At 43.0% G+C, this 19,225-nt stretch overlaps 1 protein-coding gene across 1 annotated transcript in view; it reads left to right on the forward strand.

Annotated features, from left to right (window-relative positions):
* The window catches only part of itga4 (integrin alpha 4), a gene marked incomplete at its 5' end in the record, with an annotated part of 42,248 nt that extends 23,270 nt beyond the window's left edge, over window positions 1-18,978 (forward strand). The window contains 10 exon segments of the mRNA XM_083777374.1: window positions 6,279-6,353; window positions 6,763-6,839; window positions 7,049-7,138; window positions 8,064-8,151; window positions 8,310-8,417; window positions 9,297-9,422; window positions 9,610-9,735; window positions 15,485-15,583; window positions 17,306-17,425; window positions 18,587-18,978. Of these exon segments, the coding sequence (XP_083633500.1) occupies window positions 6,279-6,353; window positions 6,763-6,839; window positions 7,049-7,138; window positions 8,064-8,151; window positions 8,310-8,417; window positions 9,297-9,422; window positions 9,610-9,735; window positions 15,485-15,583; window positions 17,306-17,425; window positions 18,587-18,688 (1,011 nt within the window). The 3' untranslated portion in view covers window positions 18,689-18,978.
* Between the last annotated feature and the right edge of the window lie 247 nt (window positions 18,979-19,225).

The raw sequence follows: 19,225 nt of genomic DNA on the forward strand, positions 1-19,225 counted from the left end.
GAGGAGGAGCCGGGATTCGAACCGCCGACCCATGGATCATTGGACGACCTGCTCTACCTCCTGAGCCACAGTCGCAGTAGCAGTTAGGGCTTGCAAACAGGCATCATCTCCATGCTGGCTTGTCATGGACATTTTTGTCAACATTCCATATTTGCCACGGACATACAATGAGTGGACAATAATATTACCAGAAACACATACCGGTAAATAGATAGCCCTGAATGACCACAATAGGTAACTCTGAGAGTGTTCAAATGGAACTTGAACACTCTCAACGAGTCAGCGTTAAAGGAGAATTCCATACTAAAAGGCTTTCTTATCTTTCTTTGTAGTTGTTACCTCCCCACCAAAGAGGTCCAGGTGTTATTTTGTGCAAAAGCTCCTTATTGGCTATTTCCCCTACCATGAGCCCTACATGAATTGCATTGAATTGAATGGGAATTGAATGGGGCTATGGGGTGTTGTGCTAATTCGCTTATTTCCATCGCTCAAAATTATAATTTCTTTGTATATATCCTCTCTTCATAATGTAAATAATATCCCAAGCAGCACACTTTACTACTTCTTTCGATGGAAATAAGCGAATTAGCATAACACCCCATATTCCCATTCAATGCAATGCAATTCATTGAGGGCTTATGGTAGGGAAAATAGCCAATAAGGAGTTTTTGCACAAAAAAACAACTGGACCTCTTTGGTGGGGACGTAACAACTACAAAGAAAGGTAAGAAAGATAAGAAAGCATTCTAGCATGGAATTCTCCTTTAAGGGGGTCTCTTCAAATGAAACATCTGAGAACCACTACACTACTATAGTGGACTCCTACTATGCCATAGTGTCAATAGTAAATCAGTGTTATACATAATATCTGAAGAAAACCTGGAGACATTCACTGAGTGGGTGTTAACACTAGGAAGTCTGAGCAGCCGTTCTGACCGAATTTGAGATTTCAATGTTTATTTTCTCAGCCCATGGAGTCCAGAGAAAGTTCCCCTTGCATGACTTTGTCTAAATATTCGATTGAAATCATCTCTGTTTTTTTCCCCATTTGAAACGTTTTGTAAATATGATTTTAGGCATATATCTCTTACTCAGTCTGACTATATCGGCCCATTCGACCGCTCTCCCCCTTTATCCCTCCACCCCCGCACCACTCGTTCACACCTCTGGAGCTGGAGACGTCATTGTTGCCTACACGCACTCACTTTTATTTTTTATTTTCTTCCCTCTCTTATGAATACATTATTATACACCCAATGAAAATGTACACTTCACGGATTATATATTTGGAATTAGGACAATCGGTAGAAAATTGGCCGAGAATAGCACAATAGCACATTAATTGTTGCCTAAATGTATACGCACTTTTCTGAAAATGGTTAATCTGCAAGCTGCCCCATTTCCTTTTCAACTTGATATGTTTCGTAGAGAGGGCATACACAAGCCAGAATTCCGTGGTTTACATGAGCAAAAAATAAGCGAGTTATGTAAAGAGGGGTGGAGGGAAAAAGGCGATTATTTGGCACAATCAATCAAATATATATTAATTACATCGCGTAGCCTATAATGTTTCCCCCTCTATATAATAGAGGGGGACAATATATAACTCTAATGTCGTATTTCGTCATGTATGTGAACTATATGCTGCTTGTAGCCTAATACTGTTGGTCAAAGTAACTAGTAGTTGGACAGGCTAAATATAATAGTAGGCTATAAGCCCGTTTTCAGCTAAATGCTTTTTGTTCTCTTTTCTCCAGGCTCATACCCGCATCGAGATGAGCTAGCTCTGCGACAGCCGTGCTGTTTTCAATTAAATTACTTGCAGTATAATATTAATAAATACTACATCCTATATATATTGTTTGTCTGTCTAATCATTCAAATGTTTTTCTGCATGCATATTGCATAGTTTATGTAAGCCTGAATTAAAGTCTGATTACGGAGGCTTTTTCCCCGTCTCACAAACAACGAAGCCTATAAATATTGTCTGAGAAGTTGAGAATTGGTGTCATGCACATATATATGCACCACACATTCCTGCTGTTGTCACCACGCGGTAAATAATGAATACTTTGTGTTAATTCAACCATGTTTATTTTTTCTTATTGTTCACAATATCAGAAAGCATGAAAGAAAGCAAATATAAAGCGGAATAAAATCAGGGAAAACACAAATCCTACGCATTAGTTTCTGTTGCTATACTTAGAGACACTTGACACATGTCATTGTAAATGTTCCCGTACATGTACCACATTGGCCATGTATTGCGTAAATCCACATCTTGCCTTGGATGGGAAGAGTTGCTCATCGACCGTGATGTTTCCTCCAGGCACATAGCAAGATATGCAGTTATCTGTGAACTGATTCCAAATGTCCGTTATTGCAGCAAACTTGTCTGTTTCTTTGCGTGCTTCTCTGGTGTCCTTGTCGTCAAATCGCAGGTATCGCATTATGGATTTGAAACGGTCACGAGACATTGTTTCTCTCACCGTCTCATTCCCCCATGCCCCTTTCGCCCACAGTTGATTCAATGGATAACCAGATGTCGACATCGCACGAATGAAAAACACGCTGATGAATGCTTTCAGTTCAGTAACAGACAGATCCCATTCTTGATTCTGTCCATCACTGCGGGCAAACTTCACTGTGCAGTCTTTGACGTTTTCCAACATGTCGGGGTCAAACATACACAAAAAACTGCTCAACTCGTCGTGGATTCTGACTTTGGCAAAAGCAGTAGGACCTGGCCTGGCATTTCCCCTCACTGTATATGTATCTTTATTCTTTTCCCTTTTTGCTTCCTATATGATGAATTCCTGTTCTACTGGCTGGTAGCCTATGTCTTGTATAGGGCCTTGTATATCTGTTTATTTTAAGCATGCCGCCGCATTCTGTCAGAGCAGAGACATATTTATTTAAAATAATCCTGTCTCGCACGGCCTATATAGAGCCAATGAACGGAGCACATTCCCTCAGCATGTATTATTATTAACGAAAAACATAAATACTAGCCTACTATTTTATTGGTCTAGTTCAGTTGATTTAAACAAAAGTAATACATTCAGTATAGGCCTGGTTTTGATATAATGATGCGCTATAACAGAACAGGAATTCATCATATAGGAAGCAAAAAGGGAAAAGATACATATACAGTGAGGGGAAATGGGGTGGGGGGGGGCCTACATTTAGGCCTACATGGGACAAGCTATATATATATATATATATATATATATATATTTCCCTATTTGTCTATTGGTATGTCTCTAAATGTTTTGATGAATTGAACAATGTGGACCCTGTTGTAAACAAGTGTAATGCTTCATTGGGTTAATATAGTATGTTTTTGAACGAATATTTGGGCCTAAGCAGTTTTTTGTGTGTGTGTGTGACCAGTGTTGCTCGTCGACTCGGGAAATGGGGTGGGGGGGGGGGGATTCAGGTTTTACAGAGGCCACTTCGAATTGCAGCCATCCGTATAGGTGCCACACATCAGGGGTTGGGGGGGTTGGGCAGGCGCACACTGACACAAAGGGCACCTACGGATGGCTGCAATTCCGAGTCGACTAACACTGGTCACACACACACACAAAAAACTGCTTAGGCCCAAATATTCGTTCAAAAACATACTATATTAACCCAATGAAGCATTACACTTGTTTACAACAGGGTCCACATTGTTCAATTCATCAAAACATTTAGAGACATACCAATAGACAAATAGGGAAATATATATATATATATATAGCTTGTCCCATGTAGGCCTAAATGTTTTTATGATCGAATGTGACCAAATAGTGCCCATTGAGAGTGCAGGTTTTCTTTCTTTATTTTATTTTTCGTTTATAGATTCGTTTTAGGCTTACGTTATAAGTTATATACTATGCATAGTCAATACTAATAGACTGCATTTAATGTTAAGTTATGTTCTGTAAAATATAGGCAAATATTGAGAAGTTGAGAATTATGCATCCTGCATGCTGTTGGAATTAAGTTCTGGATTGCTGCCGACCTGGACAGCAAATACTTCCTGAATGGATTTCCATACCTTGGAAAGGGCCAGTACCGCAGCAGGTGATTTATTTTCCTTTTCTAATAATCAATAATCATTTAAAATGTCTTTACATCAAAGCCTATTATGTATATATTTTTGCGTTGTAATAACCATTACACCTTCTCCCTGTCATTTGTATATATAGTGATGGCGTGCCGCTGTGCCGTGCGAGACAGGATTATTTTAAATAAATATGTCTCTGCTCTGACAGAATGCGGCGGCATGCTTAAAATAAACAGATATACAAGGCCCTATACAAGACATAGGCTACCAGCCAGTAGAACAGGAATTCATCATATAGGAAGCAAAAAGGGAAAAGAATAAAGATACATATACAGTGAGGGGAAATGCCAGGCCAGGTCCTACTGCTTTTGCCAAAGTCAGAATCCACGACGAGTTGAGCAGTTTTTTGTGTATGTTTGACCCCGACATGTTGGAAAACGTCAAAGACTGCACAGTGAAGTTTGCCCGCAGTGATGGACAGAATCAAGAATGGGATCTGTCTGTTACTGAACTGAAAGCATTCATCAGCGTGTTTTTCATTCGTGCGATGTCGACATCTGGTTATCCATTGAATCAACTGTGGGCGAAAGGGGCATGGGGGAATGAGACGGTGAGAGAAACAATGTCTCGTGACCGTTTCAAATCCATAATGCGATACCTGCGATTTGACGACAAGGACACCAGAGAAGCACGCAAAGAAACAGACAAGTTTGCTGCAATAACGGACATTTGGAATCAGTTCACAGATAACTGCATATCTTGCTATGTGCCTGGAGGAAACATCACGGTCGATGAGCAACTCTTCCCATCCAAGGCAAGATGTGGATTTACGCAATACATGGCCAATGTGGTACATGTACGGGAACATTTACAATGACATGTGTCAAGTGTCTCTAAGTATAGCAACAGAAACTAATGCGTAGGATTTGTGTTTTCCCTGATTTTATTCCGCTTTATATTTGCTTTCTTTCATGCTTTCTGATATTGTGAACAATAAGAAAAAATAAACATGGTTGAATTAACACAAAGTATTCATTATTTACCGCGTGGTGACAACAGCAGGAATGTGTGGTGCATATATATGTGCATGACACCAATTCTCAACTTCTCAGACAATATTTATAGGCTTCGTTGTTTGTGAGACGGGGAAAAAGCCTCCGTAATCAGACTTTAATTCAGGCTTACATAAACTATGCAATATGCATGCAGAAAAACATTTGAATGATTAGACAGACAAACAATATATATAGGATGTAGTATTTATTAATATTATACTGCAAGTAATTTAATTGAAAACAGCACGGCTGTCGCAGAGCTAGCTCATCTCGATGCGGGTATATGAGCCTGGAGAAAAGAGAACAAAAAGCATTTAGCTGAAAACGGGCTTATAGCCTACTATTATATTTAGCCTGTCCAACTACTAGTTACTTTGACCAACAGTATTAGGCTACAAGCAGCATATAGTTCACATACATGACGAAATACGACATTAGAGTTATATATTGTCCCCCTCTATTATATAGAGGGGGAAACATTATAGGCTACGCGATGTAATTAATATATATTTGATTGATTGTGCCAAATAATCGCCTTTTTCCCTCCACCCCTCTTTACATAACTCGCTTATTTTTTGCTCATGTAAACCACGGAATTCTGGCTTGTGTATGCCCTCTCTACGAAACATATCAAGTTGAAAAGGAAATGGGGCAGCTTGCAGATTAACCATTTTCAGAAAAGTGCGTATACATTTAGGCAACAATTAATGTGCTATTGTGCTATTCTCGGCCAATTTTCTACCGATTGTCCTAATTCCAAATATATAATCCGTGAAGTGTACATTTTCATTGGGTGTATAATAATGTATTCATAAGAGAGGGAAGAAAATAAAAAATAAAAGTGAGTGCGTGTAGGCAACAATGACGTCTCCAGCTCCAGAGGTGTGAACGAGTGGTGCGGGGGTGGGGGGGATAAAGGGGGAGAGCGGTCGAATGGGCCGATATAGTCAGACTGAGTAGGAGTGATTTTTTTTCAGCCTTGCTAGTGTTAATATGATCAAAATAAGAACATCATAATGGTGTGTAAAACATTTGCCACGGACAAGACCAAGCGACGTAATGTTGTACGTTTTTAACCCTAAACTGGAGTGTACTGTGTGTGTGTGTGTGTGTGTGTGTGTGTGTGTGTGTGTGTGTGTGTGTGTGTGCGTGTGCGTGTGCGTGTGTAGGAAGTAAGCTGCGATGTCTCTGAAGGAGGAGTTGACTGCAGCATCTCCAGTCTGTCTCTACCAGCTCACGCTGAGGTATACGACCGACCAATCAAATCATCACAGACATAGCTGCAGCTCAGACTATTATGAATGAACCAATCGAAGTGCCTAAAGTAGCCGGATGCCTTGATTGACTGATCATTGAAGGCGCAGGCACATATGCGTCAAGAAAGCGCCTATCCCAGGCATCTCTGCCTGGTTTTAAACAGCTGGTGGATGGAATTGACACTCACGCGCCGCTTCAACTTGTAGCATGGGCAAACGTTAATTTTTTTTTGCCTGAAGCTACAAGTTGAAGCCGCGCACGAGCGTCATTTCCATCCACCAGCTGTTTAAAAACCCAGAAGAGACGCCAGCTCTAGGAGCTTTTAGCCGCGACAGTGTGCCTGGGCCCAGAGCAATGACTTACTACTGACATACTTCTGCTTCCTGTTTCCTGCAGCTAAACATCAACTTCCTGTTGGATGTCAACCAGAGCAGCTCGGCCGGTGATGTCAGCATCTCTGTCAACGCCAGCAGGTAGATATCCACCTGTTCAACCAAACATGAGTCAGTCAGTCAGTCACAGTCCCCACATGATGTTCTCCTCTCCTCTCCTCTCCCCTCCCCTCCCCTCCCCTCCCCTCCCCTCCCCTCCCCTCTCCCCTCCCCTCCCCTCCCCTCCTCTCCTCTCCTCTCCTCTCCTCTCCTCTCCTCTCCTCTCCTCTCCTCTCCTCTCCTCTCCTCAGTGATAACTATGAGATGGAGGAGTATCTCGGTGACAACACGGTCTCCCTGCTCCTTCCTCTCAGATATGGAGTTGACGTCAACGTTCATGGGTGAGACATTAAATATGCTTCCTGTACTGGTACAACCTCATGTGTTGCCAGATGTACGGTAATTATCGTATTTGTACGGAAATTACGTACAAATAATAATAATAATAATAAAAAAGACCAAATGTACAATAATTCCGCCATATCACAAAAAGTGTGAATTTACTAAATTACCTGCATGGCTGCTGATTTGGGATCCGAGTTTGGCCTTTTTGATTGATTGATTGAAATATTTATTAACAGTTTGCAGAATTTACAGTACATTTTAAGCACAAACTCAATACAAAGACTGTTAACTGTGAGTGGACGACCCAATTAAGCATTACACTTGTTTACAACAGGGTCCACATTGTTCAATTCATCAAATAGCTTAGAGCTGTGCATGGAGGCATTCAAAACTAAAAACACCCCCCCAATACAAATTGACCGCTACAATAACCTTAATAATAGCGAAAATACATCATAAATATATACTGAAACCAGATATAATCACTAAGGAAAGTTTATGCATGCACTATGTGTGTACTATGTAAACCAAAGTAATTTGGCGACCCCCATAGCATATGTGATACATTTTTGTCTCAAACAAAGTTGTTTCTTACCTTAAATACGCAGTTTTTGTGTGATTTTCTCTTTTTTGTCTGCGTAGGCCTTTTCCCCCCGTCTGGCAACACAGCACTGGTTTTAAGTGGAGAGCTCGTATGCATGAATAGATGCATACTGTAGATGCATAGATGCATAGATCCATAGATGAATAGATGCATTTTAAGCATCTTGTGTGCCTGAAACGAGCACAGACGTGAATGCGCCGCGCTTCCTGCTCCACTGTCCTCTACCTTCCCGCTCGCTCCTCTGACTCTGTCTGTCTGTCTGTCTGTCTGTCCTCCTCTGACTCTGTCTGTCTGTCTGTCTGTCTGTCCTCCGTCAGGTTTGTGTCTCCCACGTCGTTCGTGTTTGGAGACGAACAGTCGACTCCCGTCGACTGTTACTCTGAGAGCTTCAACTTCACGTACAAGGTAAGTGATACTGCTAATACTCCTGACAATACTACACACAATGTACGTATAATAGTACTAATGAATGTGTGTGTGTGTGTGTGTGTGTGTGCGTGTGTGTGTGTGTGTGTGTGTGTGTGTGTGTGTGTGTGTGTGTGTGTGTGTGCGTGTGTGTGTAGGTATTGAACCTGGGTCCCAGCAGGTCGGTGGACAGTGTGTTGGAGATTGAACTTCCAAAGAGCCTGTCTCCGTACAGCTACCGCCTCCTGCAGCTCACTGACTGGCAGGTAAAATAAATAACAACTAATACTAACTAATATACTAATAACAGCAACTAATGGGCGACGGCAGCTCAGCGGTAGAGTGGCCAGTAGAGCTACCGGTTCGATCCCTGTGGGCTCCCCCAGAGTTAGTGTCTGAAGTGTCCTTGAGCAAGACTCTGAACCCCTGATTGCTCCCGATGTGCAGGTTGGTGCCTTGCATGGTTTCCTCAGTGTGTGAATGGGTGTGTGAATGGGTGTATGTAAGTAGCCTGGTTAATAAACCAGACCGAATCAGCCGTTGGCAGAAATAAATTGCCTGCCAGCGGATTACGGTCTGGAGAGGCTCAATTGTACGCCCATTTCCTACACCAGAGAAATGGGGCGGCCAATCGGGACACGGTATGCAATATGGTACAGTGACTTTCAATGCTTGAGACCTTTGACTGACAGTAGCTCTGACCAATTGCGTCAAAGAGAAAATGTTTCCCTGGAAATTAAATCCAAGCTGAGCCTCCCCAGACTAATATCCCGCGGTCCGTGCGATATTAGTCTGGTTTATTAACCAGGCTAGTATGTAAGTGGATGTTAGCTTGTAGAAGAAGACTTGCTATTAGACTGTCTTAGCACCGACGAAGGAGTTATAGGACCCAAACGTTTGCAAATTTTAACCTCACTTTAAAAAATAAAATAATAATAATTAAGTGAGTCTTTTTCTGCCGGTTTCCCTTTGTGTTTTTGAGATCACCGCACATGCTGTCAACACGGAACAAATAAAACCACAAAGAGCGCAACAGTTCACCCTGTACTGTATACATTATGCTAGCTTGTACCGGTCATGGGAGTGACGTGATTAAACAGCAGTGAACGTTAATAAAGTTGATAAACTGTCTGTCTCTCCTCCAGTCCTCCCAGGGTCAGTGCCACCTCAGCAACCAGACAGCGACAGTAGAAGAAGAGTGTGACCTCCCAAGCGTCTCCGTCCTCAAACAGATTGTCTTCTATTTCAGCAAAACAACCACGCGCAGAATGGTAAACGCACACGCACGCACGCACGCACGCACAAGCACGCACAAGCACCCCAAATTGTAAGCCGAAACCTTTGAGGACCAGCATAGTTGTACTAAGGTTTTATCAATTTGAATAATGTATTCCTTGTATTTGCGTGTGTGTGTGTGTGTGTGTGTGTGTGTGTGCTCGTGCGTGTGTGCGCGTATAGTTCTGTGGTCGTCAGGACATCCTGTGTGAGCGTTTGGTGTGTTACCTCGGCAACCTGGAGTCTGGAAAGGAGGCGACGGTCCAAATCACCACGAAACTGAACCCCACAGTACTACTGCAGTACCCGGTATGAAATACTACTACTACTACTACTGAACCCCACAGTACTACTGCAGTACCCGCTATGAAATACTACTACTACTACTAACTGAACCCCACAGTACTACTGCAGTACCCGGTATGAAATACTACTACTACTACTGAACCCCACAGTACTACTGCAGTACCCTGTATGAAATACTACTACTACTAACTGAACCCCACAGTACTACTGCAGTACCCGGTATGAAATACTACTACTACTACTACTGAACCCCACAGTACTACTGCAGTACCCGGTATGAAATACTACTACTACTACTACTGAACCCCACAGTACTACTGCAGTACCCGGTATGAAATACTACTACTACTACTGAACCCCACAGTACTACTGCAGTACCCGGTATGAAATACTACTACTACTGAACCCCACAGTACTACTGCAGTACCCGGTATGAAATACTACTACTACTGAACCCCACAGTACTACTGCAGTACCCGGTATGAAATACTAATACTACTGAACCCCACAGTACTACTGCAGTACCCGGTATGAAATACTACTACTACTACTGAACCCCACAGTACTACTGCAGTACCCGGTATGAAATACTACTACTACTGAACCCCACAGTACTACTGCAGTACCCGGTATGAAATACTACTACTACTACTACTGAACCCCACAGTACTACTGCAGTACCCGGTATGAAATACTACTACTACTGAACCCCACAGTACTACTGCAGTACCCGGTATGAAATACTACTACTACTGAACCCCACAGTACTACTGCAGTACCCGGTATGAAATACTACTACTACTACTGAACCCCACAGTACTACTGCAGTACCCGGTATGAAATACTACTACTACTGAACCCCACAGTACTACTGCAGTACCCGGTATGAAATACTACTACTACTACTGAACCCCACAGTACTACTGCAGTACCCTGTATGAAATACTACTACTACTACTACTGAACCCCACAGTACTACTGCAGTACCCGGTATGAAATGCTACTACTACTACTACTGAACCCCACAGTACTACTGCAGTACCCGGTATGAAATACTACTACTACTGAACCCCACAGTACTACTGCAGTACCCGGTATGAAATACTACTACTACTACTGAACCCCACAGTACTACTGCAGTACCCGGTATGAAATACTACTACTACTACTACTGAACCCCACAGTACTACTGCAGTACCCGGTATGAAATACTACTACTACTGAACCCCACAGTACTACTGCAGTACCCGGTATGAAATACTACTACTACTGAACCCCACAGTACTACTGCAGTACCCGGTATGAAATACTACTACTACTACTACTGAACCCCACAGTACTACTGCAGTACCCGGTATGAAATACTACTACTACTGAACCCCACAGTACTACTGCAGTACCCGGTATGAAATACTACTACTACTACTACTGAACCCCACAGTACTACTGCAGTACCCGGTATGAAATACTACTACTACTACTACTGAACCCCACAGTACTACTGCAGTACCCGGTATGAAATACTACTACTACTGAACCCCACAGTACTACTGCAGTACCCGGTATGAAATACTACTACTACTACTACTGAACCCCACAGTACTACTGCAGTACCCGGTATGAAATACTACTACTACTACTGAACCCCACAGTACTACTGCAGTACCCGGTATGAAATACTACTACTACTACTGAACCCCACAGTACTACTGCAGTACCCGGTATGAAATACTACTACTACTGAACCCCACAGTACTACTGCAGTACCCTGTATGAAATACTACTACTACTACTACTGAACCCCACAGTACTACTGCAGTACCCGGTATGAAATACTACTACTACTACTGAACCCCACAGTACTACTGCAGTACCCGGTATGAAATACTACTACTACTGAACCCCACAGTACTACTGCAGTACCCGGTATGAAATACTACTACTACTGAACCCCACAGTACTACTGCAGTACCCGGTATGAAATACTAATACTACTGAACCCCACAGTACTACTGCAGTACCCGGTATGAAATACTACTACTACTACTGAACCCCACAGTACTACTGCAGTACCCGGTATGAAATACTACTACTACTGAACCCCACAGTACTACTGCAGTACCCGGTATGAAATACTACTACTACTACTACTGAACCCCACAGTACTACTGCAGTACCCGGTATGAAATACTACTACTACTGAACCCCACAGTACTACTGCAGTACCCGGTATGAAATACTACTACTACTGAACCCCACAGTACTACTGCAGTACCCGGTATGAAATACTACTACTACTACTGAACCCCACAGTACTACTGCAGTACCCGGTATGAAATACTACTACTACTGAACCCCACAGTACTACTGCAGTACCCGGTATGAAATACTACTACTACTACTACTGAACCCCACAGTACTACTGCAGTACCCGGTATGAAATACTACTACTACTGAACCCCACAGTACTACTGCAGTACCCGGTATGAAATACTACTACTACTACTGAACCCCACAGTACTACTGCAGTACCCTGTATGAAATACTACTACTACTACTACTGAACCCCACAGTACTACTGCAGTACCCGGTATGAAATGCTACTACTACTACTACTGAACCCCACAGTACTACTGCAGTACCCGGTATGAAATACTACTACTACTGAACCCCACAGTACTACTGCAGTACCCGGTATGAAATACTACTACTACTACTGAACCCCACAGTACTACTGCAGTACCCGGTATGAAATACTACTACTACTACTACTGAACCCCACAGTACTACTGCAGTACCCGGTATGAAATACTACTACTACTGAACCCCACAGTACTACTGCAGTACCCGGTATGAAATACTACTACTACTACTACTGAACCCCACAGTACTACTGCAGTACCCGGTATGAAATACTACTACTACTACTGAACCCCACAGTACTACTGCAGTACCCGGTATGAAATACTACTACTACTACTGAACCCCACAGTACTACTGCAGTACCCGGTATGAAATACTACTACTACTGAACCCCACAGTACTACTGCAGTACCCTGTATGAAATACTACTACTACTACTACTGAACCCCACAGTACTACTGCAGTACCCGGTATGAAATACTACTACTACTACTGAACCCCACAGTACTACTGCAGTACCCGGTATGAAATACTACTACTACTGAACCCCACAGTACTACTGCAGTACCCGGTATGAAATACTACTACTACTGAACCCCACAGTACTACTGCAGTACCCGGTATGAAATACTAATACTACTGAACCCCACAGTACTACTGCAGTACCCGGTATGAAATACTACTACTACTACTGAACCCCACAGTACTACTGCAGTACCCGGTATGAAATACTACTACTACTGAACCCCACAGTACTACTGCAGTACCCGGTATGAAATACTACTACTACTACTACTGAACCCCACAGTACTACTGCAGTACCCGGTATGAAATACTACTACTACTGAACCCCACAGTACTACTGCAGTACCCGGTATGAAATACTACTACTACTACTACTGAACCCCACAGTACTACTGCAGTACCCGGTATGAAATACTACTACTACTACTACTGAACCCCACAGTACTACTGCAGTACCCGGTATGAAATACTACTACTACTGAACCCCACAGTACTACTGCAGTACCCGGTATGAAATACTACTACTACTACTACTGAACCCCACAGTACTACTGCAGTACCCGGTATGAAATACTACTACTACTACTGAACCCCACAGTACTACTGCAGTACCCGGTATGAAATACTACTACTACTACTGAACCCCACAGTACTACTGCAGTACCCGGTATGAAATACTACTACTACTACTACTGAACCCCACAGTACTACTGCAGTACCCGGTATGAAATACTACTACTACTACTGAACCCCACAGTACTACTGCAGTACCCGGTATGAAATACTACTACTACTGAACCCCACAGTACTACTGCAGTACCCGGTATGAAATACTACTACTACTACTGAACCCCACAGTACTACTGCAGTACCCGGTATGAAATACTACTACTACTACTACTGAACCCCACAGTACTACTGCAGTACCCGGTATGAAATACTACTACTACTACTACTGAACCCCACAGTACTACTGCAGTACCCGGTATGAAATACTACTACTACTACTGAACCCCACAGTACTACTGCAGTACCCGGTATGAAATACTACTACTACTACTGAACCCCACAGTACTACTGCAGTACCCGGTATGAAATACTACTACTACTACTGAACCCCACAGTACTACTGCAGTACCCGGTATGAAATACTACTACTACTACTGAACCCCACAGTACTACTGCAGTACCCGGTATGAAATACTACTACTACTGAACCCCACAGTACTACTGCAGTACCCGGTATGAAATACTACTACTACTACTACTGAACCCCACAGTACTACTGCAGTACCCGGTATGAAATACTACTACTACTAACTGAACCCCACAGTACTACTGCAGTACCCGGTATGAAATACTACTACTACTGAACCCCACAGTACTACTGCAGTACCCGGTATGAAATACTACTACTACTACTACTTTTGAGTGGTGCAACCACTCCTACATCCAGCAATGTCCGTGTACCTAGGTAGGTAGGTAGGTACCTGTATGTGTACCTGTATAAGTGAGCACGGGTATGTTACTTATTTATACCAGTAGGGGGCACCAGAGTACAGAGAAGAAATTGGAACGATACAGAGAAGAAATTGGAACGATGCAGAGAATAAATTATACAGAGAAGAAATTGGAACGATACAGAGAAGAAATTGGAATGATACAAATTGGAACGATACAGAGAACCAATAGACGGGAGTTGCACCACTCGGTTCACACTGGTGTGATTTTTTATGTTGCTTCTGACATTCACTTCTACCCTACAAAGCAAAGAGATGATTTTAGTGTACCCTTTTGTCGTACTTCCAAACATCAATGTTTCATTAAATTTAGAGGCCTCAGCTGTGGAGCTCTCTAGACGCATCACTTAAAGGACCACTTCACCACTTTTCAACCTATCTTCATATAATAGGTCCTCACTAATAATCATGATAAAATGGCGCAATTGTTTCCTACTCAGTCTGTGTCTCATAAGAGGGCTGTGGGCAGTTCAGAAACCGTCTTCCACTGCAGGCTTTCTAGTCCTGAAAAGTTACAATGCGAAAATGGAAGCCATCGTTCTCACGATAATGAAAATCTAAACATTTTTGTAAAACAATCTGTCTAATGATGATGTCACTGGAAGACGGTTTCTAAACTGCCCACAGCCCTCCTATCAGACACAGACTGAGTAGAAAAGAATCGTGCCATTTTATCATGATTATTAGTGAGGACCTATTATATGAAGATAGGTTGAAAAGTGGTGAAGTGGTCCTTTAAGCCTTGGCTATCCTTGTATTTAAGAAACATCTAAAACAATATGTAATTCATTCCTCACTGTAGTCAATATGTGTAATCTTTACTATTTAGATAGTTTTGTCTTTATTTTGTTTCTTCATTGGCTTTGCACTACTGCATGCTGCGTGTGAACTTATATCATTTTGTATTGTTCCTAATGAATGTTTAATCCACCAGTATGCTAGTTAATGAACTCTTCTGAACTCTTCATATTTCACTGATATGAAATATTAATCCTTTGCGTGTGTGTGTGTGTGTGTGTGTGTGTGTGTGTGTGTGTGTGTGTGTGTGTGTGTGTGTGTCTCAGGGTCGTCATGGTATCATGGTTGTTGAGAGCATAGCGGTCGTCACGTCTCCCACAGAGGATGAACACACCATCGTCACACACACACTGCCTCTGGCACAGGTACGCACACACACACACACACACACACACACACACACACTGCCTCTGGCACAGGTACGCACACACACACACACACACACACACACACACACACACACACACACACACACCTCATGTTTGCAGATGACTTGGTGGTTCTATGCCCATATAGTGCTGGTCTCCAGCAGTTACTAAAAGTGTGCTCACAGTACGGCCTCGATTTTGATGTGAAGTACAACGCAAAAAAGAGCATAACTCTGATTGTGAGAAGTAGGGAAGACAGTAAGCTGGTATTTCCTGATTTCTACCTGTCTGGAATGGCATTAAAAGAATGCAAAGAGACCAAATATCTAGGTCATTTTATAACAAATGACCTATCTGATGATAGAGATATTTTTAGACAGCGGCGTAAACTGTATGCTCAAGCCAACACACTCATACGCAAGTTTAATTTCTGCTCTGTTCCTGTGAAAATCTCACTTTTTAAAGCTTATTGCACTCCGCTGTACACTGCCCACTTGTGGCGACACTACAAAAAGGGCAGCCTGCAAAAAATGACAGTGGCATATAATGACTGCATGAGACTGCTGCTCAAAGCCCCAAGATGCTGTAGTGCCAGTCAAATGTTTGTAGAAATAAATGTACCCACTTGCCCTGCTGTGCTACGAAACCTGATGTATAGATTTATGTGCAGGTTAACAGACTCTGAGAACAGCATCATTGCATCACTTTCTAACCCTGCTAAGAGCTCTGTCAGGCTGTCATCTAAGCTGTGGAGCCACTGGCGTTCTAGCCTGTATGTACAGAGATAAGTCCCCCCTGTTTGTTTGGTTTATTTATAGTTTGTTTACTTTTGTGTTTTTATGTTTTATGTGTTCTGCCCTATGGACCCCCCTGTGAGTGTCTTTTTTTTTTTTTTTAAGATATTTTTTTGCGGCTTACGCCTTTTATTGATTTTTGAAGGGACAGACAGTAGGCTGACAGGAAACGGGAGAGAGATGGGGGGATGACATGCAGTAAAGGCCGTGTCGGGTCCGGGAGTCGAACCCGCGGCACACTGCGACTGGATTACCAGTCCGGTGCCCAGACCGTTACGCTACGGCCTGGGCCCCTGTGAGTGTCTTGAATAAAGTTTGAATTGAATTGAACACACACGCACACACACACACACACACACACACACACACACACACACACACACACACACACACACACACACACACACACACACACACACACACACACACACACACACATATTCCAACGTCTTGATAACGGTTGATAACAGATTAATCTGTAGCGGATGGAGAGGTTCCAAGTGCGTCACACAAAAACATAAAAAGTAGCAAATCCACAAGCTCTTGTAGATCTGATATTTTTGATGTTTTCCAATTCCTGAAAAAGTTACAGTTTTGGACATTATGAGGTTTACACCCGACAGAGACGATTATGTCGTTGTTCTAAGAGTTGTCTGTTCTGCGTGTTGCGTTTCTAGGTGGCGGTGGAGGCTCGTTTAATTTTAATCTAAGTTGTCTGTTCTGCGTGTTGCGTTTCTAGGTGGCGGTGGAGGCTCATTTCATTCTAATCTAAGTTGTCTGTTCTGCGTGTTGCGTTTCTAGGTGGCGGTGGAGGCTCATTTAATTCTAATCTAAGTCGTCTGTTCTGCGTGTTGCGTTTCTAGGTGGCGGTGGAGGCTCATTTAATTTTAATCTAAGTTGTCTGTTCTGCGTGTTGCGTTTCTAGGTAGCGGTGGAGGCTCATTTCAACCAGAAACCGCCGGCAGCCGTCCAGATCTTCATCATCATCGTCAGTTTGATCATCGGCCTCCTCATCCTCACTGCCCTGATCTACTGCCTGTGGAAGGTGACACCTTACACAACACTACGTGCTAGGGCGGACAGCGGACACTACACTGTTATCTTTAAGCCACTATTCTACCAATCACTAGTTTATTAAAGAACCACGCTTTCATGATCATTTATTTTATTTATTGACAGTATCGACGGGAGACCAGGATTCAATTCCAGGGTGTTACAGTTAGGGCAATATAGGCTCTATGCACGGCAGCCATATTAGAAAGAATTGGTGTTAAATATGATACTAATGAAGGCTCTGTTCCATTCTGGTCAGAGTCAGTGTTAATGATGCTAATGAAGGCTCTGTTCCATTCTGGTCAGAGTCAGTGTTAATGACCCTAATGAAGGCTCTGTTCCATTCTGGTCAGAGTCAGTGTTAATGACACTAATGAAGGCTCTGTTCCATTCTGGTCAGAGTCAGTGTTAATGACCCTAATGAAGGCTCTGTTCCATTCTGGTCAGAGTCAGTGTTAATGACACTAATGAAGGCTCTGTTCCATTCTGGTCAGAGTCAGTGTTAATGACACTAATGAAGGCTCTGTTCCATTCTGGTCAGAGTCAGTGTTAATGACCCTAATGAAGGCTCTGTTCCATTCTGGTCAGAGTCAGTGTTAATGAGACTAATGATACTAATGAAGGCTCTGTTCCATCCTGGTCAGAGTCAGTGTTAATGAGACTAATGATACTAATGAAGGCTCTGTTCCATCCTGGTCAGGGTGCTGCTATTGTGCATGTTGGCTCTCAGGAAACACTCTGCTTCACCAGGGGGTCTCAAAGTGTGGTCCAGGCATGGACCCTCATGGGTCCTTGAGGAGCAAGGCAGAGTGGCCCACGGAGCCCTCTGCTGGGCTGTGAGGATATTGCAAGTGGGACCCAAAACCATTGGCAAAACGCTATAAATATTGTGACGATGATATAGTATAGGCCCCTTTTCCACCAGTTGGTTCCCAATGGGAACCGGTTCAGTTCTTTTTGGTTCTTAGTCCATGAGCCAGAGCTCCAAAATTGGAACGTTTTATGAATGTAAAAACAAAGAAACACCATCCATGTTGGTGTTGGTGTTGGTCATGTATGTCCATGGCAAAAATGGCATTCTGACAAAAATGTCCACCACATGACCCCTGTCTGTCTGTCTGTCTCTCTGTCTGTCTCTCTGTCTGTCTTTCAGGCTGGTTTCTTTAAGAGACACCACCAGAAGACGGAGGATGACTTCAAAAGAGAAAGCTGGGACTACGTTCCTAAAATGGACAAAACGGAGAGCTCCTCCTAACACACACACACACACACACACACACACACACACACACACACACACACACACACACACACACACACACACACACACACACACACACACACACACACACACACACACACACACACACACACACACACACGTCGTGGACTGACAGAACAGATACATGATGAATTCATGGATAGATGCAGAGAACTGAAAATGGAACAAAAGATGTGAATGGAACTACTGCTCGACCAATCGTAACGCGGCCCAGGATCGTTCAGGAAGTGCATGCAACACTAGCCTCGGTCCCCATAGACATATAAAGGCTCTGGAGCGTATGTGCTCAAAGGGAGGGCAAAACCTTCCAGAGATTCCTTGCGAAGAACCGCAGAAGCATGAGCGTCAAGGTTCAAGGTTCAAGGTTCAAGTTTATTTAGTGTCCCCGAAGGGCAAATTGGGTTGCAGCATAGACAGTACATTAAACAATGAATGAAACAGTACAGACAACAAACAGTTCACATAGCGGATACCAGAGTAAAAGGTGCACACAACCATTAAAGTGCAGGC

The sequence above is a fragment of the Protomyctophum parallelum genome, assembly GCF_964188405.1.
Source record: "Protomyctophum parallelum genome assembly, chromosome: 11".
NCBI lineage: Eukaryota > Metazoa > Chordata > Actinopteri > Myctophiformes > Myctophidae > Protomyctophum > Protomyctophum parallelum.